This window comes from Equus asinus, chromosome 26 (assembly GCF_041296235.1).
Source record: "Equus asinus isolate D_3611 breed Donkey chromosome 26, EquAss-T2T_v2, whole genome shotgun sequence".
Classification (NCBI taxonomy): domain Eukaryota; kingdom Metazoa; phylum Chordata; class Mammalia; order Perissodactyla; family Equidae; genus Equus; species Equus asinus.
In genome coordinates this window covers 40,202,210-40,230,138 of record NC_091815.1, presented here as the reverse complement: position 1 = coordinate 40,230,138, position 27,929 = coordinate 40,202,210, and the positions used below count along the sequence as shown (strand labels likewise).

At 39.2% G+C, this 27,929-nt stretch overlaps 2 protein-coding genes and 1 pseudogene across 2 annotated transcripts; 2 read left to right on the top strand and 1 right to left on the bottom strand.

Moving 5' to 3' along the window:
• The first annotated feature begins 4,184 nt into the window (after nt 1-4,184).
• LOC106847376 (olfactory receptor 6Z7-like) lies at nt 4,185-5,112 on the top strand (annotated as a pseudogene).
• Nucleotides 5,113-15,801: 10,689 nt separating this feature from the next.
• Nucleotides 15,802-16,740, top strand: LOC106847377 (olfactory receptor 6Z7-like). Its single transcript, XM_014866632.3, has one exon. It carries the CDS (start codon nt 15,802-15,804, stop codon nt 16,738-16,740), a length of 939 nt encoding a protein of 312 aa, XP_014722118.2.
• A 3,784-nt stretch (nt 16,741-20,524) lies between these two features.
• Nucleotides 20,525-21,463, bottom strand: LOC106847378 (olfactory receptor 6Z7). The gene has a single exon (XM_014866633.1). It carries the CDS (start codon nt 21,461-21,463, stop codon nt 20,525-20,527), a length of 939 nt encoding a protein of 312 aa, XP_014722119.1.
• Nucleotides 21,464-27,929: the final 6,466 nt, after the last annotated feature.

Genomic DNA, 27,929 nt, shown 5'->3' with positions numbered 1-27,929 from the left:
TTGAGTGGATATAGATGGGAGGAGAATGATCAGAGGCAGAACCAGGAAGGAGACTGAGCAAGGAATCTCTGGGGAAGGAAAGGGTGGAAGGAGAAGGGAGGATGAGCAGTTCTTCTCCAGAACAAACGAGAGCTCCACCATCCAGAGCTCGACCTAGGATGACTCCAATATTGATGACAACACCACTTGAAGAACCATAAACGGTTTAGGTGAGGGGTCTTGTTTAAGATTGCAGAGAGAGTGGCTCCAAGCAGCCAAATACAATTTCATAAAGAGCCCGGGTTCAGCACCAAGGACAGCCCCACCAAACAGGACTGATGTTCAGCTGTGAGGAGTCCTTGATCGGGAGAAAGAATAGATTCAACCCCTAGGACTGACATTGGTGTGAACTTTGATAAAAGTCTGAAACTTTATAGCCGCTAACTATATATGTGGCTATATTTTTTATTTAATCCTCACAATAACTCCATGAGGAAAACTGGCAATATCCCCACTGTACTGATTTGGAAACTGAGGCTCAGAAAGATCAGGGAGTCCAAAGTCACATCACTAGGATGAAGTATAGCTGAGCTTTTCTTGGACTGATGTGTGACTCCATAGCCTACAAAAAAGAACAGTAATTGGACTTACATCCAGGAAATATTTGTTGGAGTGCAAGTTCTACTATATGGTTGGGAAAACTTACATTGCTGGATTCACATCTCTGACATCAGTTCCCCAGCCCGACAATAAATGCAGTAATGTATGTACCAGATTAAGTTAGCTCATATTCCTTACTCTTTCCCTGAAACTTTAAGATCAAACACTTCCTAACCTTTACACATCTGGCTTCTCAGAAAACTGATTCTCTGTAACTAGAAAAAAAGTGATAACAACAAAACCTTTCCTGCATGAAGTTCCTCAGGATTTCCTCTTATATAACTTGGAAGAATCTCTCTCAAAACCCCTTTCATCCCTAACATTCTAGCGCATAGTAGGCATCTTTCTTATGAAAAATTGGCACACTGGGACTGGCCCCGTGGCCAAGTGGTTAAGTTCGTGCTCTTACTTCTCTGAGGTGGATTCCTCATCTGCAGAATTGGGGTGATAATAGCGGCCTCATAGAGGTTCTGTGACTTCTAAGGATCTATACTATGGCAAAAGATCAAAAGCTTTTAGCACACCTGGCACTTAGGAAGAGCTGAATACATAGTAATCATTATGACTACTAGTCCCACCATTATTATTTGTTTGCCATTTAGAATACTAGAATCAGATGTTTATAATAATCAGGAAGAGTGAACAGAGTGCAAGGATTAGAATGATTCTAAGTTTTTTCCTTTATTTGCCATTTAACTTTGAGCCACTAACTTTGACTTTCCGAATCTGTCATCCTTCTTACCCAGTAAGGGTAGCAATAGCTTTTTTTTTTTTTAATAGTATATTTGAGAGAATAAAATAACACGCCAAATTCTTGCAAGAGTGCCTGGAACATTATATTGAAGAAGGGACTTAAAATTCTCCAGTGTTTGCTTCACTGTTAATTGCGGCAAATGACTGCAAAAATCCTACATTCCCAAGGCTTTATGTGCACTGGCCCTTGGACGCCCCTACATTCTCATCTCCTTTCTGATATTCTTGCTTCTAAGCAAAGCCCCAAGGACCTCCTCATGATTCATGGAATATGCTATTCCTTCTCACCAAAGGCCTTTGCACTTGCTATTCCCTCTGTGTACAATTCTGTTCGCCTCAACTCTGTGCATTTCTGGACCCCTCTCATCTTCCAAGTCTCTATTCAAATATCATCTCCTCAGGGTCACTTCCCTTGTGGCCTGAATTAATGTAACCAGTGCCACCTCCACCTTCTCACTCTCTGGAATCAAGCTGAAATTTAGAGTTTGTTTAATACAGTCTGTTCCCATCTATACACATTGAACTTCATTGGAATAGGCATATTCCAACTGATGGGCCAGCACAGCCTTTTCTCCGTTAGATGGTGTTAGATGTTCTATTTCACCAGAGTTTTTGTGAAGAAGAAATGAGTTAATACATGGACATTCTTAGAACTGGGGCTGGCATACAGTAGGTGCTCAATAAATATTGGAAAATATTCCCGCAGACATCAGCGTTTGTTAAATGAATCCAAAGCCCTCATGCCCTCCATGGATGCACATTACATATAGGGTGAAGCCCAAATGCACTAGCCTTGTGTTAAAGCTCTTTTCACGTGTATCCTTACATTGACCCATTTACTTTCATCAAAACAAAATCAATGTACCAGGCACTGAGCAGGGATCTGGAGATTAATAGGCAAATCAGACCTTCTATGATCTTTATGATGTCTCGGGAGGACAGTGGAGATCCCTAGCATGGAACTACAGTTATGTTGCATCCATCCAAGGAACTATTCTGCACCTATTAAAACAGAAAATGTCATCTCCATACAGATATGGAATTAATTTCAAGATATATTATTAACAAAAATTTTGAGGTGCAGAAAGTATGTCCAGTATGTTACCCTTTATGATTAGCGAGACCCATATACCTACACAGGAGAGTGTTCCCAAGAACCATTTCTTGAGGTCCACCCAAGAAACTGGTTTGGTGGTTTTCTTGTGGGGAGGGCTAATGGACAAGGTTGAGAGCGACATTTACTTGAATGTTTTTTGTTACCTGTAAATGTATTGTCTTATAAGATAAGGCGTAAAATAAAATGCCTTTTACTTACAAGAATGCAGAGACAGAGAGAGATTTCTATTCTCTCTTTTCTATAGAGGAAAATTGAATGGGAGGCTGTCAGATCATCTAAGGGTCTTCTACACAAACCTGGTGGCTGAATCTTGACATCATCAGCCTGGATGTTGGTCCAGGGGAGAATCGCCAGGTGTAATCATGTATTTTCCTTTGATGGAGCAACTTGGTGTTGTGCAAAATAGTGACCATTACAGAGAGTGGCCTGGAAGCCTTGGTCCATGAGAAACTGATGTTGTCTCTCTTTCTCACAAGAAGTCAGCTCCCCACAGGTGGTCTCTGTATGCTCACTCATGTATTCTCAGTGCCTAGCATATAAGGGGAAGCTCAATAAATGTCATTGAATGAATTCTGTGAATGATATCTGATAGAAGGACTGTCTAGTTGAGTTATTTGCCAGCTCTCTGCTCTTCATGTCTCAGATGTAGAAGACTTTTCTGCCTCCCTGGGCTTGATTGTGACAATGTGGTGCAAAGGAATTGGCACAGCACCAAAGTTTGACCCAGCTGTGTTTCCTTCCCAGTCCTGTCATTTCCCAGCTGAGTGATCTTGGGCAAGTGAATTTACCTATCTGCACCCTATACCTGCCCTTTGGCACAGAACCAGAAATAGAACAAGGTGGTTTTTTGGCAGGTTACTCACTCACAGTAGGAGCTCAATGAATCATAAAAGTTTTCATGATTAGATTGAGTGCCCCAGTTTACCTCAATAATTTCTTCTGCGGGCCTTAACTTTCTCAGATACAACAGTGTGGAAATAACATAAGTATACATATACGTGTATATGATCACAGAGATTGAATACAATAAATGACATTTCCAAACCTCTGCTGAAAGGTGCGTCAATTTTTGTGGGAATCCCTCTGTGATTCAGAGAGGAAACTGCCCCTTTGTCTTTCTTGAGTATTGTACTTGGTGAACCACAGCATAATATAATTCTAGAAAATAAAATTACGTAAGAGCAGAGGAACACGTTTACAGGAGAGAGATGACAGTCTGGCTCTATTCCAGATTTACAGAACACTCATAAATTCATGTGTAGAGCATAAAGGAATGGAAAAATTTATTTAAAAAGAAAATTTTCTTCAGAACTCAAACAACAGCTCTAATTTCTTATTTGGTACAGCAGTTTGCCGTCCTTTGCTTCGCTTATATTATTATAACAACCTCATGGGAGGCAAATGTTAGCCTCCCAATTTTCAGGTGGTGGAGTTGTTTGTATGAAGACGTAGCTTTACTAAGAACAACCGGAGTAACCAAGACATTCGCTCTCATGTTCAGAGTTTATCTCATGAACCTACATCGTCTGTCTATTTAACACTCAATTTCCGACAGAAGCAGGGCTAGAAAATTCACTAGAGTCTCCAGGCACTGTAACATCCTACTGATAGTTTTTTTACTACTGTGTCCCTCCAGGAACCAGAATGTGAACAAACTTTATTTGTCTCTCCGCAGATGGAGAGGTCCCTGGAGTTGGCCAACATGACAAGAGTCCAGCAATTTGTCTTGCTGGGTTTGTCCACAAGGCCAGACATAAGGGATGTCCTGTTTGCCATCTTCCTGACTCTCTACCTGCTCATCCTCCTGGAGAACACACTCATCATCTATCTCATCTGCAGTCACAGTGAGCTCCACAAGCCCATGTACTTCTTCCTGGGCAACCTGAGCTACCTGGAGATGTGCTACGTGTCAGTGACCATGCCCAGCCTGCTGGACTGGGCCCTACAATATCTCCTTCACAGCCTGCATGACCCAACTCTTCTTCTTCGTCTCCCTTATCTGTACGGAGTGCACCCTCCTGGCCTCCATGGCCTATGACCGCTATGTGGCCATCTGCCGCCCACTCCACTACATCCTGCTCATGAGGCCCCAGGTCTGCCTGAGCTTAGCTTTGTCCTCGTGGCTTGGTGGGCTCCTGGTCTCAGTGGCCAAGACAACATGCATTGCCACCTTGTCCTACTGTGGCCCCAATTTTCTCAACCAATTTTTCTGTGATGTCTCCCCTCTGCTCAACCTGTCTTGCACCCACGTGACCCTGACAGAGCTGGTGGACTTCATCTCTGCCATTGTCATCTTCTATGGAACACTGCTGGTAGCTCTGGCCTCCTACTCAGCCATTGGGGTGGCTGTGCTCTGCATGCCTTCAGCTGCTGCCCGACGTAAGGCCTTCTCCACCTGTGCCTCCCACCTGGTTGTGGTGGGCATCTTCTACTCAGCAGCCCTCTTCATCTACTGTCGCCCCAGCCATATCAAATCCATGGACCTAAACAAAGTACTGTCAGTCATCTACACAGTGGTCACACCCATGTGCAACCCCATCATCTACTGCCTGCGAAACAAGGAGGTCCATGCAGCGCTGCGAAAAACTCTCCACTGGCCTTGATCCTGGTCTTGGATAATTGGACCTCTCATCTCTGGACTGAAAATCTTTCATAGCCATGAAACACCATAAATAATGTTGAAAGGCAAATGAAAAACTGAAGAAATATGTTTCCCACCTAATATACAATGAGTTCATATCAATCAATAACAAAATCTGAATTACCCATGAGAAGACTGAGCAATATCCATGAGGAAGCAAGTTATCAAAGATGAACGGTAACTTCATGACAAGATGCTCGACTTTGATAGTGAAGCAAGAAATCCAACTCTAACAATCCCATCATCTTATTCCTAGAAGACTGACAAATGTTGACCAAATGTGTCTGTATGTTCCCACAAGGAGAGATAGAAAACATGTACAAGGATGTTTACTGAATCTTTGTAACGAAAAAAATCAGAAGCAATCTGTATGTCCATCAAAAGTGAATGGCTTAAATACCTTCTATTACATGCATTCTGAGATAAACATTGGGCTATGAAATAAAAAGAAATACATTTTTATGTTTGATGTGGAAATATGGGTGAGATATACATATTAAATAAAAAATCAAGATGAATAACTATGGATTTCTTTAGTTTTATTTTTGGTTTGTTGACTTTGAATTTTGATATAATTTCAGACTTACAGAAAGTTTCAGGAACACATCAAACTCTGATATACCTTTTATGTATTATCACAAACCATTTATATTTTGCCTCATTTGTTTATTGTATTCTGTCTTTCTATCTCTCTGTCTCTCTCACACACAATTATTTCTTATTTTTTCTAAATTATTTGAGAGTGGATTAGCGATATTGTGCCCCTTCACTCACATAAGCTTTAGTGTATATTTCCTAAGAACAAGAACATTATTTTAGAATTTGGGACTCAGGAAAATAACTGATGAATTTCTAACCCATACTTCTTTGAAATCAGCCCTACTAACTAGAGCTCAGTGTTTGTTTTTACCTCTTTTTAAAATTTATATAAAGTGAAATGCACAAATCTTAGATGTTAAATTCAACATATTTTGAAGGATGCATATACCCACACCCTTATTAATGTACAGGGCATTTATTACATATTATTTATTTTATCATGCCCTTTCTCTGTAAATTCTCCTTCCAGGGGTAATCACTGTTCCGATTTTTCCATAGGTTAGTTCTTGCCTGTTCTAGAACTTCATATAAACGGAGTCCAGAGTATATATTCTTTTGTGTATGACCTCTTTTGATCAGTATAATATGAGACATCCATATTTTTGTGTGTATCAGTTCACCCTTTTTTATTGCTATGTAGCATTCTGATGTATAATATATCGCATTTGTTTATCCTTCACCTGTTGATGGAAGTTTGAGTTCTTTGTTGTTTTCAGCAATTATGAATAAAGCTCCTACGATCATTTGTCTACAAGTCTTTTGTGGACATGTCTTCATTTCTCTTGGATAAATACCTCACAGTAGAATTACTGGGTCGAGAGATAGGTGTGTGTTTAACATTGTAAGAAACTATCAAAACATATCTTTAAGTATGTATACAGTTTTATATCCTCATCAGCACTGTATGAGAGTTCTGGTTGCTCCACATTCTCATCAACATTTAATGTTGTCAATCCTTAATTTTAGCCATTCTAGTAGGTGTGTAAGGATATCTCATTGTGGTTTTAATTTTCATTTCTCTCATGCCCAGGGTTATTGAACAATTTCTCATGTACTTATGGGTCATTAGTGTATTTTTTTCTATTGAGTTGTAGGAGTTCTTTATATATTCTTCATGTATGCCCTTGGTAATGTAAATGTTTTATTAATATTTTTTCCAATCTGTGGCTTACCTATCTATTTTCTTAATAGTGCCTTTTAATAAACGGAAGCTATAAATTTTGGTGAAGTCTGAATGATCAATATTTAAATGTGCAATGATTGTTTTTTGCATCCTAGGAAAAGTTTTCCATTTCCTGGTCACAAATATAGTCCTGGTTTTCTCCTTTATGGTTTATAGTTTTTGATATTTCACTTGTGTGTATAATGCAACTCAAAATAATTTTTATGTATGGTGGACCCAGTTTTACCACATGGTTGTTGAAAAGACTCTTCTATTGAATTTCATTGACATTTTTGTAAAAAATCAGGTTGAGCATACAAAAGTGGGTCTATTTCTGAGCTCTTTATTTTACTCTCTGTGGATCTATTTGTTTATTATTTTACTAATGTGACATTGTCTTGGTTATTGTAGCACCATTGCAAGTATTAAAGTCAGGAATTTCGAGGTCTCCAAATAGTTTCAAGTCCTCAAGATAGTTTGAAATAGAACTATCTTGAAGGCTCAAAGGTTTTTTGCATTCTGTATAAGTTTTAGAACCAGCTATTTATTTCTATAAAAAAAATCCTGCTTAGATTATGACTACATTGAATGTAGAGATCAGTTTGGGGAGAATTGACACTTTAAACAATACTGAATCTTCCGACCCATGAATATGGTATGCCTTTCCATTTATTTAGCATTTTAAATCTTTCTGTCAGCAATGTTTTAGACTTTTCACTGTGGGGGTCATGCATGTTTTTCATTAGATTTATTCCCATGTATTTACTGGTTTTGGTGCTATAGTATATTTAATTGTTTTGTAAATTTTATTTTCCGATTGTTACATCTAGTATTTAGAAACAAAACTGATTTCTGTGTATTTTTCTTGTATCCTACAATCTTGACAAGCTCATGAGTTAGCTCTAATATGTGTTTCATAGATTCCTTAGGATTTTCTACGTAAAGTCATGTTATCTGCAAATAATGATAGTTTTCCTTCTCCATTTCCAATTTTTATACCTTTTATTTCTCTCTCCTTGCATTATTGTGTATTTTATACCTCCACACCTATGAACTGCACATACATGATGCTGAGCGTGTTCCTGTGAGGCTTCTTCTGCTGTGTTGTTAAAAGTACCCCTGATCATGTTGAAAGACATACTTGACATAGATTGGAGATGAAACGCTTTCCAGTTACACCCATGTGGAGCTCATCAAAGTCTCTAGCAGTAAGAGGTGAGTCTAAAGGGACCTTGAAGGGCAACACAAGCAGTGTGCAATATAGTACTGTAACAAATTACCCCAAATCAAAGCATCTCAACATGACCAAGGTTTATTTCTCACTTGCATCATAAATCAGTGCAGCTTGAGAAGAGGTGCTATATTCTCTGCATTTTTCCAGGACCCCAAAGTTCTTTCTTATAGCAATTGTTATCCTCTAGAATCTTGGAGTTCTCTATTTAATATTTTCTCTCCAGACAAGTAAAGAGAGAGGGAGAAAATGAGAATGAGGCATCATCCAAGGTTTGAAGGGCCAGGCCTGGCATTTATATACATCATTACTGCCCACACTTCATTGGCCAGGATTTAGTCACGTGGACATAGTGGTATGCAAAGGATGCTTGGAGATGTAATTTACCAGCATGCCAAGGAGGAAGAAGTCTCCTGATTCTGCCACATCACTGATAAGCACACAAATGCATATTAAAACAATGATGTCATTTTTCATCTGAGTTGTAAAAAATTGAAAAAAATCAGGAAAATAAGTATAGTTAAGGGAGTATAAAGCAATCATTCTCAGATGTCTTCTATGGGAATGTAAATCAGTGCCATATTTTCAGATGGCAATTTTGTAATACACATAAAAAGTTTAAATGCATATTGACCCATTAATTCTACTTCCTTAAATGAATCTTACGGGTATACTCCTATATATGGGCAAACACAAGTGTGCCAGGATATCTACTGCAGCAATGTTTATAGTAGCAAAATTGGAAAACTATGCAAATATTTATTAATAAAGGACTTTTAAAATTCATTATGATCCATTCCTTGGAGACTTGACATCGGGCCATCCTTCTCCTAGACTCTTATTGCCTCCACCACTACCTTTGCATTAGATATCCCTATGTGATTCGTGATCAAGTATTCCAAAGTCAAAACAACTCACATTAAAGAAAAACCTTCTAAGAATCAGGGTCCAGGTCTTAGGCTTTTCCTGCCAAATCAACAAACATTCCGTTGCAAAAATATGGAAAAAGAAGACAGAGTCTCTTCTCCACTGAGGTCACAGTTTCGTGGTAAGAGAAAAAAGTAAGTAAGTAGTTACAATCAAGGTAATAAGAGCTATATTAGTGTCAGGAGCCATGCAATTTTTAGAGTTGAGGTAAAAATCTATTAATATTCATTGATTGCTCAATGTGTATCCATTACTGTGCTAGATCTGTACACATCTCTATAAATTTAATTTTTACATCATCTCTAAGAAGTGTATGTCATCTCCATTTTAAAGGTTTTAATAATAGCAATAGCTACTACTTACTGAGCACCTAATAGGTACTAAGATTTGTGAAAGATGAATTGAATAGTTTACAGGCATTGAATAGTTTAATCTTCATGAAACTCTTCCAGGTGAGCATCATCATCACCAATTTATAAATGGAAACACAGAGACTCAGAGGAGTCACAGTCATGCAGCCTTTGAATTACAAATAAGGAATTGCATTTCAGGTCCTCATGCTCCAAATTGCCAGGACATTTCTGCAGCTCGGTTTGGAGTTGAGGCATTCAACTGAATTTCTGGGTAACTGCTGGGGATCATGCCATTTCCACTCCAGCACACTGCTCTCTCTACGGGGGAAAAAGATTAGTTCTTGGTGTCTGGAAAAGGAAGAAGTGGGTGAAACCTTAACTAAGTAGGTTCAATTGAGCTTGAGGGATGAATTAAATTTCATTCAGATAGGAAGGGAAAGGGCCGTCTTGGCAGAAGAACTGTGTGGGCACAAGATGCACTGTTTTGTGTATGTGTGTATGAGTATAGGAATAGGTATGTAATATTAAAGTATTTTAACATTGATTCTCTCAAAAGATGGGAGGGGCAGACATACTGGAGAGGATTTGGGTCATGCCGTTAGTTCAGAAATATTCTGTATTGTTTACTGACTGCAGCATAGTGTAGTGATGGTTTTACTGCTCCTGAAAAGTGCTATGCTAGAATTATGTGCACATTTCTCTTAAATCTATCTATTTTATTTGATTTCACAAAAGAGAAAAAGAAAATGAATAAAATTTAATTTGATAGTGCTCTCTCCAAATTTTCATCGGGCATTGGGCAGAAATAGGGACAATACCTATTTGGTGGAGACTCTAAGGCTTAGAGAGGAAAAGATATGTTGCGTGCATGGAATGCCTAATGTTGAATGTTGACTTACAGGGCTAAAATATCCAGCAGGTAGTGAGGAAATGATATTTTAATTGTGTATATTAGCTGGGAGAATATTCTATCTACCTCTTTCTCGTGTTATATCGAACAGAGGTAAACGTGTAACACTTCTCAGAGACTGAGCTCAGACACCCCACCTACAATGTCTTCCCAAATCTCCAGGTTCGCCTCCTCCGAACACACACAGGTTTCTCATCTCTTACTATAATATGTTATAAATGTCTGTTTTGGGGTCAATAGACTACAGTATTCTGGGAGCAACTTGATAACAGGAATTACTCTTCATTCAGCTTTGTAATCCCAGTGTCCAACACATATCATGGCACCTCTTAGGGGTCCCAAACTGCATAAGAGCTACCTTGGAATGAATGTTAACTTTGATTCACCTTACCAAGCCCCGGTACACTTTCATAAAAAATTTTCACTTCAATTTTTCCTCTAAATCCACAGAGATTAGGGCAGCCCTCTAAGGTCCATCTCTTTCATTTAAACTGGCCCTTCTGCTTGCAACTGACTGTAAGAACAGAATTCTCTTGGAAGCTCAGAGAACACGAAGGTGGAGAAATGAGGAGAGACAGGTGAGAGCTCATTGCTCAGGACCAAAGACAATTTCTTCCAAACATTTCTGAGGTTCTTGAATTCACTGGCCAACTCTTCAAGTCACCAGCATCTTCAATGATATCCAGGGGCAGAAGCTGAATATTTGTGGCCTCCAGAGTCTCCTTTCAGAAGGAAAAGCAAGACCTGTCTCACTTTAGCTAACAGGTAAGAGAACAAGAGCATTTGATTTGAGAAATAAAAATGAGAAGACCAGAAAAGTTCTCCCTTCTAGAAGACACCTATGGGGTGCTAAACACTACCTGGGTACCACAGAGACTATTTTGGACTTAATCTCCATGACAGCCTGAAGAAGTCAGGGTTATTATCTCCACACTGGAGATGACGATCTGAGGCTCAGAAATACAGAGTCCTTGTCTAAGTTAGAGAGAGCCCAGACCAGAACCAGTTTCTATTTGATTCCAAAGCCCTTCTCTTAACTTGAATGACAGTGTAGTTTAAACTGATGTTCATAAAATGAATGTATGAGGTCAATACAAGCACCAAAAATCATATGGCATAGAACATGAGAAAGAATATCACAGGGACTCACATAGAGTAAAGGTAAGCGTTTTTTGTTAAATTTTTGTTTCATTTGTGTATGTGGTTGTGTGTGTGTGTGTGTGTGTGTGTGTGATTGTGACTGGGTCACAATGTTAAATGTATTTCTTATTGTGGGCCATGGTAAAAATGCTTGAGGGCCACTGAACTATGTTATACCGCGTCTAAATCGGCCAGTACGTAGAACACAGGCAACAAATTAAAGCTACTATTGTGTGGTATATCTTTTTATTCCCAATGGGAATATTAGTAGCAACGTAAGTAACAGGTAACTCAGGCTTAGAGACATTAAGGATCTTACTCACGGTCACACAGCTAGCAAGCTGCTAGTCATAAACTTTTCTATGGGGGCAAAAACTAAGTCATCCATAACCACATCATAGGTGCAATTCAGGTGTTTGTGGACAGATGTTTGTGGAATGGGCTCAAAATCTTTGAAGCATCCTCACAGAATCCAGTACCTTTTAAGATACACTTATCATTTCTTCAGTAGACTAATCAGGGAAGTTGTAGAGCTTCTGAAGTTATCAAAGAGGAAAGATAACTCAAAAGAGTCTTCATGAAGAAGTTAAGTTAAGAACATGGGTAGATAGAGGGGAAAGAAGAGCAGGAGCAGGACGAGGGATAACGCAGGCCAGAGAAGAACGGGAGTCCAGCAGAGGGAAGGTATGTGGCGGGAGGCTGTGGCAGGAATTCCTTATAAGGACAAATGACAGCCCCCTCACCAGCCTTGTAAGGACAGTCCAACCAGCCAGGTGACCTTGTTCCATACTAAGAACGTCTACCCTGAACAGACAGAAGTTGATCTGAAAAGAACTTAAAGCACCAACTTTGAGTCTCACTGTGCTCATGTGAAAAATGAGATATTGTGCCAAAATGACAATGTGAAAGTTCCCGCCAAGAATATATCTACTTTTGGGGGCTAAACTGCATCTCTATAATTTTAGTTAACATTAACAATAACAGAGAATGATTTATTGCATTCATTTATTCAACATGTTTTCATCTGTTACTTGAAAGGGACTGTCTTAATGATCTCATCTATCTTTGCCTAAACCAATAGACTTGGAAGGAACAACCATTTTTCCTTAATTTGGACATGTTGAGAATTAAGCATTTTCAAGGGGAAATTTTACCAAAACAAATTATGGAGAAGGCATTAAAGCATGAGAGAAATAACATAGTATTGGATTAATAGGGATCTTGGTACTCATACTCGATGTGAGATTTGTGCCATGTTTTAAAGGAGGGAGGGTACATATACATATACATATAAGTGCACGAATGTGCTGGCAATATTTCTGGAAGGACCCACAAGAAACTGATAACAGTTGTTACTTCTGAGGGGGGGAAAACAGTGCTGAAGTGCAAAAAGTAACTTTTAAACTTTATGTTCAAAATTGACTTTTTTGGTGTAAAGTTATATGAATTTTAACACACGTAGGAGCTATTTTTATAAGTGGCTTTTGTGTAAATAGTGAGTAGATGAAACAGAAAATATGCAGTACAGGAGTAGGTTATCAATGTAACAATGCAGTGAGTCCCTTGTACTCATTAACCATTTTAAGAAGAGTGTGATTGTTTATCTTTGAAACCTCTTTCGTGCCCTTCCCACCCCATCCCTCCTCCCTAAGAAGTAACCACTATCTTGAAATTGGGGTCCATCATTCTCCTACTTTATTTTACACTTTATATGTTTCTTAAAATTTTTGCGCAGTTTGACTTTTATATAAGTGGAATTATACTGCTTCCATATTTATGTAACTTTCTTTTGCTCAGTATTATGTTTCTGAGATTGCTTCATTGATCACGTTAGATGTGATTCTGGTTCATTCATTTATTTACAGAATAGTGTTCCAGTATATAAGAAGATCACAATTTACTTATCAATTCTACTATTGGATGTTTGGGATATTTACAGTATTTTTTTCTTTTTTGCTAGTAAAACAGTGCTGCTGTGAACATTACTCTGGCTATATGCTTGGACATAGAATTTCTGGGGTATACTCACATCGTAAAATTTACTAGATAGTGCCAAATTGTTTTCTTAAATGATCATACCAATTCAGACCTCCAGAAGCCATAAATGAAAATTCTCATTGTTAAACATAACATTTTCAGATGTTTATATTTGTGCCATTTCCAGGGTATTAAGTGCCATCTAACTTTGGTTTTAATTTCTATTTCCTTGTCTCCTAATGAGATGAGCCTACTCCCAGGTTTTGAGCAATTAATTATTCTTTGGTGAGGTGTACAGTCAGAACTTTTGCCCATATTTCTACTGAGAAAAAACTATTTTGTGTGTCACTTTACCAATTTCTTTGTATATCCTCCATAGGGATCTTTCCTCATATTTATTGCCAGTACATTTTTTCCAGTTTGTGACTTTTCTTTTAATTTTTTGTGGTGATCAGAATTTCTTTGGTTGATTAGAGTTTTAAAATTTTAAAGTGGTTAAGTTTTAAATTCTTTTTCTTTATTGTTATTGTTTTCTATATCCACGAGGTCATAAAGATATACTTCCATATTTTTTCTAAAATTCCAGAATTTTCACTCCACATTCATGTTTTTAATTCACCTGAAGTTGATCTTTTGTGCATGTGGTGTGATGTAGGGTTTCAATCTCTTTTTATTTTTCTGTATGGGTAATTAATTATTCAAGAACCATTTGTTGCAAAGTCCATCCCTTTCCCCACTCATCTTCAATACAAATTACATCATAAATCAAGTTTGTGTATATGTTTGATGTGTTCCTGGGCTTTATTCCATTCTATTATTCTGATTGTTTATGCCTTAAACTTAATTTTCATTGGGAGCGTTTAACATAGAGACTAGAACACAACAAGAGACTTAGAAGGCATTGGCATGGACGTGGAGCTACAGGGAAGTGGATTTTGCTCAACACATGGATGGAAGAAAATGAATTTTTTTCCCCTCCAGACATGGCCAACCATCCTGTTTTGCTTTCTCCTTAGCACTTATCCACTGAAATTCTATATTTGTCTTTATGTTTGCCTTCTCTATACCTCACTACCTACGTTATGAATTTCAAAACTCACAGACATTGGTTTTGCTCACTATTTGATTTCAAACACCTATTACATAGTATACTCAATAAATATTTGCTATTGAGTACATACTCAATAAATACTTGCTATTGAATACATATGATAAATCAGAACTGAGTCCAAATAGCATAATCTCCACATCTCACTTGCCTAAAACTCAAGTCGAATCCTCAACACTAACAATAGGCAAAGGACCTCTATTTCTATAACTTCATCCCATTCATAAGTTACTTACTGGCTATGAGCTTCAGTACAGTCACGTGAATGAATGAGTAAAACAATGCTTTTATTTTCATAGGGTCATGAAAATTCATTATCTCCATGTGTTTAAAAAATGCAGCACAGTGCAGGAGCATGTGAGTGATACTCAACGTATGTAGTTTATTTCCTTATAAAAAAGATATATTAAGGGCAGGCATTTTGGCATAGTGGTTGGGTTTGGCACATTCTGCTTTGGCATCCCATGTTCACAGGTTTGGATCCTGGGTACCGACCTACACCACTCTTCAGCCATGCTGTGGTCACGACCCACATATAAAAGCAGAGGAGGACTAGCACAGATGTTAGCTCAGGGCTAATCTTCCTCAGAAAAAAGAAAAAGACATATTATCTTTCTGGAAGGAGTCATCTTGAGAAACATTCAGGGAGGAAATTTCTCATTGGTCTTTTCAGAAAAATCATTGCTACTGGTACTTTTCTCTAATAAACAGTGGAAACTTCCTCCAGAAATTCAATCCAGTTAAGAGAGGTATATGTCTCAGAATAAGGGAATTGCAAGTCTTCCTCTATTTAAAATAGTGTAGACAAACCCTGATGTCCTAGGAACTTTTTTAAGGAAAAAAACCCTCCAACTTAGAAAACACCACTTAACGTCATCAAAAGTAAAGAAATAACAGTCATGCCTCACTTTATAAAGCACCTTCTCATCTATTGCCATGTTTAATATCCATAAGGACTAAGGACCTCATGGGGATAGATTTCACCTCCATTTTACAGAGATAAGATAACTGAGATTCATAAAGATTGTCTTGCTGATGATCACAGATTTAGTAAGTCCAGTGTAAGTTTTTTGTTTCCAGTTTTGCAGTTTCTCAGTTGCTCCTCACTGGTCTTCCTGACAACAGCCATCATGACAAAGTTACATTGGCCCTAGAGCCCCTAACCCTATGCACTCTTCCTCTTTTATCATTTTACTTCTGCATGGACCACTGTCTCTACAAACCTATTTCTTTCTTCACTTAGATGGAAAGGTCTCTGGAATTGGCCAATGTGTCCAGAGTCCAGGAGTTTATCCTACTAGGTTTGTCTTCCAGCCAAGATGTAAGGATTGGCCTATTTGCCATCTTTATGACCCTCTACCTACTGATCCTCCTGGAGAACACGCTCATCATCTACCTCATCTGCAGTCACAGGGAGCTTCAAAAACCCATGTACTTCTTCCTGGGCAACCTGAGCTGCCTAGAGATGTGCTATGTGTCAGTGACCATGCCCAGCCTGCTAGTGGGACTGAGATCCAGTCTGCACCATGTGCCCTTCACAGCCTGCATAATTCAGGTTTTTTTATTTGTGTCTCTCATTGGTACCAAGTGCACTCTCCTGTCCTCCATGGCCTATGACCGCTATGTGGCCATCTGTCTTCCACTCCACTACCCACTGCTCATGAGACCCCAGGTCTGCCTGGGCTTGGCCATGTCCTCATGGCTTGGTGGGCCGCTAGTCTCAGTGGTTAAGACATCATGCATTGCCAGCCTGTCCTACTGTGGACCCAATGTCCTCAATCACTTCTTCTGTGATGTCTCCCCTCTGCTCAACCTGTCCTGCACCCATGTGGCCCTGACAGAGCTGGTGGATTTCATCTCTGCCATCTTCATCTTCTGTGGGTCATTACTAATTGCTCTGGCCTCCTATGTGGCCATTGGGAGGGCTGTGTTTCGCAAGCCTTCAGCTACTGCCCGCTGTAAAGCCCTCTCCACATGCGCCTCCCATCTGATTGTGATGGGCATCTTCTACTCAATGGTCCTCTTCATATATTCCCGACCCAGCTGCGTTGAATCCACAGACCTCAACAAGATGCTGTCAGTCATCTACACGGTGGCCACGCCCACATGCAGCCCGATCATCTACTGCCTGCGGAACAAGGAGGTGCACGCAGCCTTGTGGAAAACCCTCCATCTGCGCTGAGTCTCTTCAGCAATGCAGTTTTCTGTTCCTGATTTTAAAACTTTCATGGCCACAAACACATACACAAATTTCAGAGGCAAATAGAAACCTGGAGGGAAATATTTGCAACATAATGTTTAAAACTTTTTTTTAAAATAAATGAGAAAAATATCACTACTCCAAGAGAAAAACATAAGGGAAATGGTCATGAACAGGAAGGTTATTGAAGGAAATATGTAAGTGGCTGATAACCTGCAAAAAGATGCGCATCTCACGAGTTATCCAAGAAATGCAAATTTAATCAGAAGACAGAAATTTACTCCTTGACAACTGAAAAATATTATAATCTAATACAATATATATATATATATACAAGAATGTCTACTGAAAAATTGTGAAATTTGGACTAAATGCCATTTTTTGGGGAACAACTCAAATGCAGATCAACAGGATATTATTTAAATATGTTACATTATACCTATACTATGAAATAACATGTATCCACTAAGGAGATTAAACTAGACCTGTAGATACTGCTGTGGGGAGATGTATGTTGTTGAGTTAAAAATGAACGCAGTATATGAGTATGTCAATGTTTTGTAAAACAATAAAGAGAAATATACTAATAGCAATAGTTATTTATGTTAATATATACCTAGAAAGGATATATGTCAAACAGTTATCAGCTGTGTTTTCAGGCATGAGACCACAGAGGACCAATATTTTCTATTTTACATATTTGAATATTTTGCAATAAGCTTGTATTACTTTTCACCAATTATAACTGAATAAATAAACATAAGATAAAATAGAAATTCAAAGAATGACTTTCTATGGAATGACTTGCTCATCAGACTAGCATATTGTTAAATTTTACTTAAAAAAATAAAAATTCATGTTGACAATGTCTCAAGGGAAACAAGCACATTCTGGTGTCACTTATGAGGGTACAGATTGGTACATTTTAGAATGACACTTTGCTAATAAATACAAAAAGATCTGAGAATCTGAAAGCCTTGCACTCATCAATTCTACTTGGGGAATTTATCGTGAAGAAACAAATGAAAGATGGGGAAAAGTTAAGCTGCAAAGATACCCATTCTCAACTATTTCCACAAGCACACATAGCCCAACAGTTCATCCAAAAAGGGGTAATACAAACGTCCAATAAAAATCTATGGAATGGTGTTCAATCTCCACCGCTACTAAAGAAGTGAAAATCAAAGTAATAAGATGCACTTACACGTGGTAAATTGGGAAAAAAAAGGAAATCATTTGAGAAAACTCAGGTTTGGTTGGATGTGGGGGGAAGGTATTCTCTAAAACTGCTCTGGGAATGCAGACTGAGGCAGCATTTTTGTAAAATAATTTGCCAATATTGATTAATTTTAAATTCACGTACACTTGACACAGAAATTACCATTTTACCTTCATTCTACAGACGTTGAGTTAGTCCTTAATGTTCTTCACCGATTTTCAGCAAGACTGATGAAGTCTGTGCTCTGCACCCCTCCCGCTCTGATCTGTATTTTCACCCTGTGTGAATGAGAGCCACAGAAGAAAAGAAGAAGCACTGCCTTGTGCATAGGAACCGGGGCAATAATGTAGAACTCTGTGAAGAAGGAAACCGGAAGCTGGGCCTTGAGGGTATCTGCATTCAAAGGGAGGACAAGGAAGATCATGGCATTCCTGGCAGATGGAACAGCATCTGCAAAGGTATCCAGACGTATATGTCTAGGTAATGTTGGGTCTAGTGTGGCCGAAACTAAAGCACTGTTTGGGATCTTGAATTCCTAGTCAAGTAAGTTCAGCTCTATCTTATTGACAAAAGACAGAGACTAAGGTGATTTTTTAATATTGAAAAACACAGTTTTATTCCAGAAGCAATACATGCTTACCACAAACAAAATACAACAAAGTGAAAATAAAAGCAAAGCCTCCCAGGGTCTTCCACACAATGGCAATCACCATTAACATGTTATAGTATTTATTCCCAAATTCTTTCCTATACGCACATATACACACATGCACTTAAAAAATGAAAACGTAATTACACTGTACATGTCATTTTATAATCTGAATTTTCCACATCACAATATATAATTGACAACATTCATGGCAGTAAATAAACTGATGAATGTTATTTTTCATGACACCATTCCCTTGGGTGGCTATGCTGCAGTTTATTTTGACTACTCCTCCTTAGATTGTTGAATAGAGGTTTCTCCCAATAGTTCTCCATTAAAAGCACAAAATCGCTGTGAACATTCTCACAATTACATTGTTGCGAGCATCCTAAGTTATTTTCTTGCAAAAATGTTTTAAAATGGTATGCTGTCAAAGACCATGCACATTCAGGTTTTTTATGCATTTTGCCAAATTGCCCTCCAGAAACATTGTACCAATTTCAGTTAATAACTTTTATTATTACTGAAATTTGCAAAAAAAAATGTTTACACACTCCTTGAATTTTTGGGTGTGCATCCCCAAAAAATCTCTATGCAAGCATATGTAGACATGTCTTGAATTTTTGTCTTTAAATTTTTAATATTTAAACATTTATTTAAAATTTTTCCTTTTCACCTACAAATATATCAGGCTTCCGTGTCAATATAGAGAAATAGAATCAATTCTTTTTTTTAAATTGCTTCATAAGATTTCACAATGTGAAGGTACCATAACTTATTCAGTTGTTATCTTATTGATGAATATTCACTCTTTCCAGTTTAGGCCAATTAAAACAATGCTGCAATAAATATCCTTGAACATGTATTTTTATAAATCAGTGCTTTAATTTTTCTATGAAATATTGCAAAAGCGGAGATGCTGGGTCAAAGTGTAGGCAATAGATGATGGATGATACCAGGTTGCTCTGCAAGAAGGTCCTAAAAATTTATGCCACCACCCACAGTATTTGAGCAAGAGTGCCCACTTTCCCAAAGACAACTCAGCTCTAGATGTCAACAACCATTTAAATTTTCCCAGTCTGATACAGTGATGGTATAACTTATTGTAATTAGCATTTTTCCTTGAGTATCAAGGATATTTCTTAGATATGTTGGTCACTTGCATTATCTCATCTATAAATTACTATCCATAACTGCTCTCCTTGCCTTGACATACATGTATTTTAAAAGCAGGGCATTGAATGCTTTAAGAAATAATCTGACAGTTCTTTAAAAAGTCAAACACAGAGTTACCATATGACCTAGCAATCCCACTCCTAGGCATACACTCAAGACAAATGAAAATATACATCCACACAAAAAGTTGTACACAAATGTTTGCAGCAGCATTATTCTTAACAGCTAAAAAGTTGAAACAACTCAGATATCCATAAATTGGTGAATGGGTAACCAATACCTGGTATATCCATACAATGGATTATTATTCAGCCATAAAAAAGAATGAAGTACGGATACAATTTTCAACACATACGAACCTCAAAAATATTATACGGAGTGAAAGAAGCCACACAAAATGCCACATATTATATGATTCTATTTGTGTGAAATGTCCGAAACAGAAAAAATCTGTGGAGACAGAAAGAAAATTAATGGTTTCTTAGGGTGAGGGGTGGAGGATTGGGAGTGACTTCTAATGTGTACAGGTTTCTTTTGGTGGTGATGAAAACATTCTGGAATTAGATAGTGGTGATGGTTGCACAACTTTGTGAATATACTAAAAACCACTGAATTGTACATTTTTAAAGGGTGAAATGTATGGTATGTGAATTGTATCTCAATAAAAATGTAAAGTATTGATAGCTTGAGATCTCCCCCATGCCCTGGTCAGCTGGTCAGCTTCAGGATGAGTGTATGGTTCTATGGAAAGCTGCCTGGACCTCCTTGTTCCGCAGACAATAGATGACAGGATTGCACATAGGCGTGACCACCGTGTAGATGACAGACAATATCTTGTTGAGATCCATGGCTTCTATGCGGTTGGGACGGGCATAGATGAAGATAGTGGCTGAGTAGAAGATGCCCACCACTATGAGGTGGGAGGCACAGGTAGAGAAGGCTTTGCAACGGGCAGCAGCTGATGGCATGTGGAGCACAGCCCTAACAATGGCCACATAGGAGGCTATGGCTATGATGAGGGAACTCCAGAGGATGACAATGGCAGAAATGAAGTCCACCAGCTCTGTCAGGGCCACATGGGTGCAGGACAAGTTAAGCAGAGGGGAGACATCACAGAAGAAGTGATTGAGGACATTGGGGCCACAGTAGGACAGGCTGGCAATACATGCTGTTTTGATCACTGAGACCAGGAGCCCACCAAACCATGAAGTCATGGCCAAGCCCAGGAAAACCTGGGGCCTCATGAGCAACGGGTAGTGGAGTGGGTGACAGATGGCCACATAGCGGTCATAGGCCATGGAGGCCAGGAGGGTGCACTCCGTACAGATGAGAGAGATGAAGAAGAAGAGTTGGGTCATGCAGGCTGTGAAGGGCACATGGCAGGGTCCAGTCCACAGCCCCATCAGCAGGCTGGGTATGGTCACTGACACGTAGCACATCTCCAGGCAGCTCAGGTTGCCCAGGAAGAAGTACATGGGCTTGTGGAGCTCCCTGTGGCTGCAGATGAGGTAGATGATGAGTGTGTTCTCCAACAGGGTCAGCAGGTAGAGAGTGAGGAAGACAGCAAACAGAACATCTCTTATGCCCAAGCTTGTGGACAAACCCAGCAGGACAAACTGCTGGACCCTGGTCATATTGCCCAGCTCCAGAGATCTCTCCATCTAAGAACAAAATACATCTACAAAATATTTTGCAAATCTCTCTCTACATCTTGCCTTGCCCTAGATCCAAGCCATTATCTCACCTGAGTAAATGAAATAATTTCTTTTCTGGTTTCTCTGCCTCTATCCTTGTCCTCTATGGTCCATCCTTCTTCATGTACCAGCTAGTGGGGTCTTTCAAAATCATATATCATATAGGGTCACTCCTCTGCTTAAAACTCTTGACAGATTCCCCATTGTTCTTAGAATAAACATCATGTTCCTTATCATGGTCTTCAATAAGTTTTCAATGTATTGTCCTCGTATCAGCCTTCCTTGAAAATCCTCTGTCAAACCCTATGCCATTATTTTCTATTCCTGTATCCAACTACTTCCTTTCAGAGTGATTATAATCATTTTAAATTTCCTGTGTGTTTTCTCGGTTATTCAATGTCTCTCCAACTGGATTGTAAGCCTCCTGAGGGAAGGGATGAGATCTGTCTCACTCTGAAATCTATCCTCAATGCCTAGCAAAGGAGTACGTTGCCTGCTACATGATAGATACTCAATATGTGTTTATTCAAGGAATAGTGGATCAAAGATGAATTTCTAGGCATCACATTTCTCAGTAGGTGAAGCAACAAATGATAGGGGATGTTGTCTGGGAGCATTGGGACTCTTCCTTGGTGACCTTCTCTTCAATCTCTGATGGTCATTGATTTTGAAGAGAGTCAATGATATGTGGTTGGAAGAACAGTCACCTTGGGATCAGAAATACTGCCTTATCTACTTATTACAAACTTTAGTACATTTTTTGATTTATGCAAGCCCTTAGGTTTTTTCTCTGTGAAATGAGGATAATGATATTGACCCCCATGAGATGTTGTGGAGATTATGTAAGAAAATGAAAAGGAAAGTTGTATACAAACGAGTTATTAATTTTGACCACATTGGATCTGTCTCTTTTTAGATTGCATTTTACAAAAAAACAACTCTATGTGGACTTCAGCGGTTCTTCTAGGTATCTTGGAGTAGAGAATAATCCTTATCTCTCTATTCTGAGATTCTTCTATTGATTTGATCACATTTACTGATAAAAGTTACCACCATTTGTTAGAGAAGAGAGTCAGCTATGGTAATTTTCTAGAAAAACAAGTGGAACTTTGATTCCTGATTCCTTTTGGAGAGAACTCTATCTCGCCCCCCCACACCCAGAAAAAAAATCTCTTGTTATAAAGACAAAGATAACATTTATTACTTATACTTATATCCAGGCTGGGTCCTTTTAACAAAAGATTTCATTCATTTTTCAATACCATGCAAAGTAGTTCTCATTTCACTTATTGTTAAAGACCAAGAAACTGTGGTTCCCAGAGGCTACAACTACAAAGTGAGAACCCTGGGATTTTTCAAATCAGTTCTGTCTGATTTTGCTACCCATCAATGTCTTGCATTGTTTATGAAACATGCCCTCGGCCTCTTTAAGACCTATCTTAAGTCTCATCACTTTCACAAAACCTTCCTGAGGACAGACGAAGCTATGTCTATCACAACTGCACAGGACAGATGAGGTTGACTCTAATCCTGGTCTTATGCCTTTTACAAGGATCTTCTTTGCAATAAAACAGACATATCTTTGAGTCCTTGACATGCCGCTTTCTCCCTAAGAGGGCTTTGAGCAAGTCAACTTCCCTCCATCCTGGTTGGCTCATAAATAAATTCTGGGATCCTCAGTGCCAGAGTGAAGACTGGACTGGCAATAACAATAATTCTCACTTATCAGCATTTCCCAAATGCCAAATATTGCATCAGGTGATTTTTATTCATATTATATCCACATCACAACACTGAGAAGTGAGAATCAATGTTCCCATTTTACAGATGTAGTAACTAATGATCAAAGAGTCAAATAGTTTCCACAAGGCCTCTCAATCTATAGTAGAATACAGATTCAAACTTCCCAGTTGTGGCTGACTGCATAACTCATTATTTTCTCCTTTATCTCTTGGGGTTTGGGGTGAAATTTTCATTTTATTTTTTTGAAACATGTTGACCAAAGAGGAAAAGAAAATTATTCTTCCACTCTAGGAAGGAAATATTAGGGCTGGAAAAGCCATTTGAAGGCACTCAGTTTGACATCTCCATTTTCTATAGGAGGAAACCAAAAATACCTACACAGAGGCAAGGGTTGTGTCTGATGTTATGATTACAAAATTAAAACGGATCTGAGTTTCCCAAAATACCAGATGTGAAGTGGCTGAAGCTATAAAAGCTTAAGATCCTGGACAAAGACGCTGTAAATAAGATTCTACTTCATCACGCCAATGACCCTGTGGAGTAATCTTTCTTAGCCCCACTTTGCCAATGAAGAATCAGAGCCTTAGAAAGTAGAAGGCATTGCTCAAGGTCTCTCAGTAGATTATGGAGTTGGTACTCAATTTAGTTTGGTTTAGAGATGAAGGTCTGCCTTCTGGAGCCATATCCACCTGGGTACTTCACTGCTCTGGGTCTCGGTTCCCTGGATTACATATCTAATTTCAGAGAAGATTAAATAAGGCAATGAGATTAGTATGCTTAATGCTCAACTGAAGTCTATTCTCTTCAGTCCAGTAGTGGTTGGAGCTGTCCCCAGTTCTGAAACAAGCACCTCACAGCTGCCCTGAGAGCATTCGTCCCCGCCGCGGGGCAGCTGTCCGTGGTTCTGAATACGACACTCCAGGCAAGCAGTTTTAGCACCGCGTGGTGAAGCTGCCCTCGGTTCTAAACAATTTCTTAACTCCCCTCTTCTTTTCGCGTTTCCCTCCCCTCGTGGAATTTTCTCTTCTAGGATCCACTTTCTCTCTGATCCTGCTTCTGTTAATAATTCCTCTCTTTGCACCTGCACCAGACTTACCTCTGCTATGAAGTCTCTCATGAGTCAAACCTCACAGACGTTAGACACCAAGAGGTGTTTTTTTGCTTACTCACACAAAAACCAATCAATTTAACTTTAAAGGTCACTTTGGAATTATTAGGCCCAAAATCAGAGTGCACAGTGACTAGGATCTTTGCTTCATCTCACAAACATTTATCAAGCATCAATAACGTACTGTCCACTGTGCTCTGCACAACGGGGATATGGCAATGAACAAGATACGGATCACTCAGAGGAGTTTTCTATCTGACTCTTTCCTATCGGCTAATCTTGGGCAAGTTACTTTACGTTTCTGACCCTCAATAGCTTTTTCTGAAAAAAAAAGAGAGGTGTAATTATCTTCATCTCAAATTATGTAATACCTCCATTATAAAGAAGAGTCAGATAGGCCTGGCTCTGAATATTAGATCTTCCACTTTATAGCTGTGAAGCTTTGGACGGTTACAAGTCCTCAGAACTTCGGTTTCCTTTCATGCAATTTGGGGATTGTTTTAGTACGTATAGGCTTGCCATGTGCCAAGTTTCTCACAAGTGGTAAATAATAAATGCTCACCATTATTATTAAGTAGTATGCCATCAAAATATAGGTACCATTTATCATATATACATTGTTTCACTATCCAGGTTGTAACTACTCTGTGAGTGAAGTATTGTGCTCTGAATTTTGCAGAAGAGGAACTAAAGCTTAGAGAGGTGAAGAAATTTGACTAAGGTCACACAGATAGTTAGTGGCTAATCCAACAGTCAAACCTGTGTCTATCTTACTCTGAAGCCAGTGATCATTCTTCTAGACTTTGCTGCCCCTCTGTGTGAAAGAAGTTGCACATGTTTGAATCTATACAGTGAAGCTATCCTTTGGCCTGACCTCCAAACTGGATTTCAGTGCTGGCATATTAATTTAATCCATTCTAACAGAGGAGGCAGCCATGAAAACAGCAAGGCAGGGTAGAGGTTTGATGAAGGAGTTTTACTTCTAGAAGGAAGGACTGGGAAAGCCTCGTGGAGGATCTGATATTTTAACTGAGACTTGAAGGACTGGTAGAATCCTGAAGGTTAGAAAATGGGCAGAGTGATGGGCAACCCAGAAGAAAGAACCATACTAGCAAAGACATAAAGATGTAACCACACTTTGACCAGGTTCAATCAGGTAACTGGGAACTTCAGCCCAGGTATCCAGCTCCCAATCCAGCCACTCCTTTTCAGTCATCCCTGAGAGACATCTTGGTACAGTAGAAAGAATTCAGGCAGTAGAACCACGTGGACCTGGACTTTAACTCCAAATGCTCTACTGCTTACTTGTATGAAATTGAGTATTTTTACTTACTCTTGCTGACCTTCTGGTTCTCCAACTGTAAAATAGGAATTGTATTTGCAACTACATCATAGGGTTATTGAGAGTGTTAATGGAGATAATACAAGGAAAGCACTCAGAAAAGCACCTGGCATCGAGTAGATGTGATATACTTACCATTTCTTTTCTTCTCATGTTGATATTCCCTTCCCTTTGCCCCCCAAGTGAGTTATCCATTCTCCCTACCTGAATAGCTCAAGTGAGATGGATATATCAGAATGGATACTGTTAGTCTTCTTCCTTCCTTAGGGTCTCTGGTCAGTGACCAGATGGCCTGAGCATCCACTCAGATGGGGACAGAATTTTCAGGAATGGAGCCAGAGGTTCAGTGGTCAGAAGACAAGGGTAGCTCCTTGAATTCACGGCAGCCTGGAAGGAGCTGTCCTTGGTACTGAGCTGGAGTTCTCACCAGACCCTTCTCGCACCTTTATTCACCTTTACCCGCTGCATCCTCTGAACTGGTGTTGTCTGGGCACTGCCAAGTTCCCTCCGTCCTCACAGCAAGAAGGCAAGCAGAAGAAGCCAGCATAAACCAAAGCTATGGATCTCTGAGACCTCCCTCCTCTAATCTCTGTGGAAATAAAGAACAGATGGGAAAGATTTTTTTTTTTTTTTGAGTCTAAATTGGGCTTGAGGGAAGAGGGCAAAGGCACTCCCAAGTTGGAATTCATCTTTAGGTCATATCAATAAGCATTCATTGATACTCTACCGTTTGCTAGAATGCGTTCTGTGTGCTAGGAACACAAAAGTAAATTAGACATTCCTTCTTCCTCCAAAGTCTGTGGTAAAGGCAGATTTGGAACTAGATGTGGGCTAGAAATTGGGGAAGCAGAGAGAAAGAGACTATAGTATGGGGACTTCTAGAAGACTTTCAAGAGAATGTGGTAACTGAATTGAAGGTTCAGGAAGCCTTCTAAGATTATCTCCACTCAGCATAAGTCAAGAAAGACTCCATATGTATGGCAGACACATGTTAAGTCGCATGCAAGATTTTTTTTAAAAGCACTCTCTACTTTGTCTTCTGTATGAACTAAAATTTTCTTAGTATGATATTCCAGGCCCTACATTATTTGTACCAAAAAAAGTTATCCTGCCTCATTTGCTATGATTATGCACTGTCTCTGACTCCTCCCCATGCCTGGAACACTTAGTTCCCTTTCATACTTCTGCATCTTGGCTTTTCCTGATCCTTCTGCCTGGGGTCCCATCCCCTGTCTCCCTTTCTCCTGTAGAAATATTATTCATTCTTTGAGGTTGAATTATTTGGGAAAGCTATCACCGGCCTCCTTTATCACTGATCCCAACCCTCGTTTTTTAATGTATTTTTAATTAGTAAGCATACATAACATAAAATTTACCATTTTAGCCATGTTTATAAGTGTACAGTTCAGTGACATTAAGTATATTCACATTGTTGTACCATCACTGCCATCCATCTCCGGGACTCCTGTCACCTTGCAAAACTGAAACTCTGTACCAACTAAAGACTAACTCCTCATTCTTTCCTCCCCTGGAAACCACCATTCTACTTTCTGTCTCTATGAATTTGATGACACTAGGTACCTCATATGAGTGGAATCATACAGTATTTGCCATTTTCAGTCTAGCTTATTTCTTTTAGCATAATGTCCTCAAGGTTCACCAACATTGTGTCATACATCAGAATTCCTTTCCTTTTTTTTTTATTAAGATTTTTTTTTTCCTTTTTCTCCCCAAAGCCCTCCGGTACATAGTTGTATATTCTTCGTTGTGGGTCCATCTAGTTGTGGCATGTGGGACGCTGCCTCAGCGTGGTTTGATGAGCAGCGCCATGTCCGCGCCCAGAATTCGAACCAACGAAACACTGGGCCGCCTGCAGCGGAGCACGCGAACTTAACCACTCGGCCACGGGGCCAGCCCCAGAATTCCTTTCCTTTTTAAGGCTGACTAATATTCCATTGTGTGTGTACTCCACATTTTGTTTATCCATTTATCTGTCGATAGACACTTGCTTCCACCTCTTAGCTATTGTGAATAAAACTGCTATGAACATGGGTGTACAATTATCTCTTTGAGACTCTGGTTTCAATTCTTTTGTGGCCCCAACCACCTTTTGTTCAATGCTGCCTGGGGATAGTTAGATGTCTTTAGATCAGGGGTCTTTAGGGCTGGACCCAGACCTAGTTGGAGCTCATGGATATGGGAGTGGCTTCCAACACCTGATGTGTCCTGGTGACGGGAAT

Bases quoted from the DNA above. Each gene is read 5' to 3' on its own strand.
- LOC106847378 (XM_014866633.1), bottom strand. From the start codon at position 21,463: ATGGAGAGATCTCTGGAGCTGGGCAATATGACCAGGGTCCAGCAGTTT.
- LOC106847377 (XM_014866632.3), top strand. From the start codon at position 15,802: ATGGAAAGGTCTCTGGAATTGGCCAATGTGTCCAGAGTCCAGGAGTTT.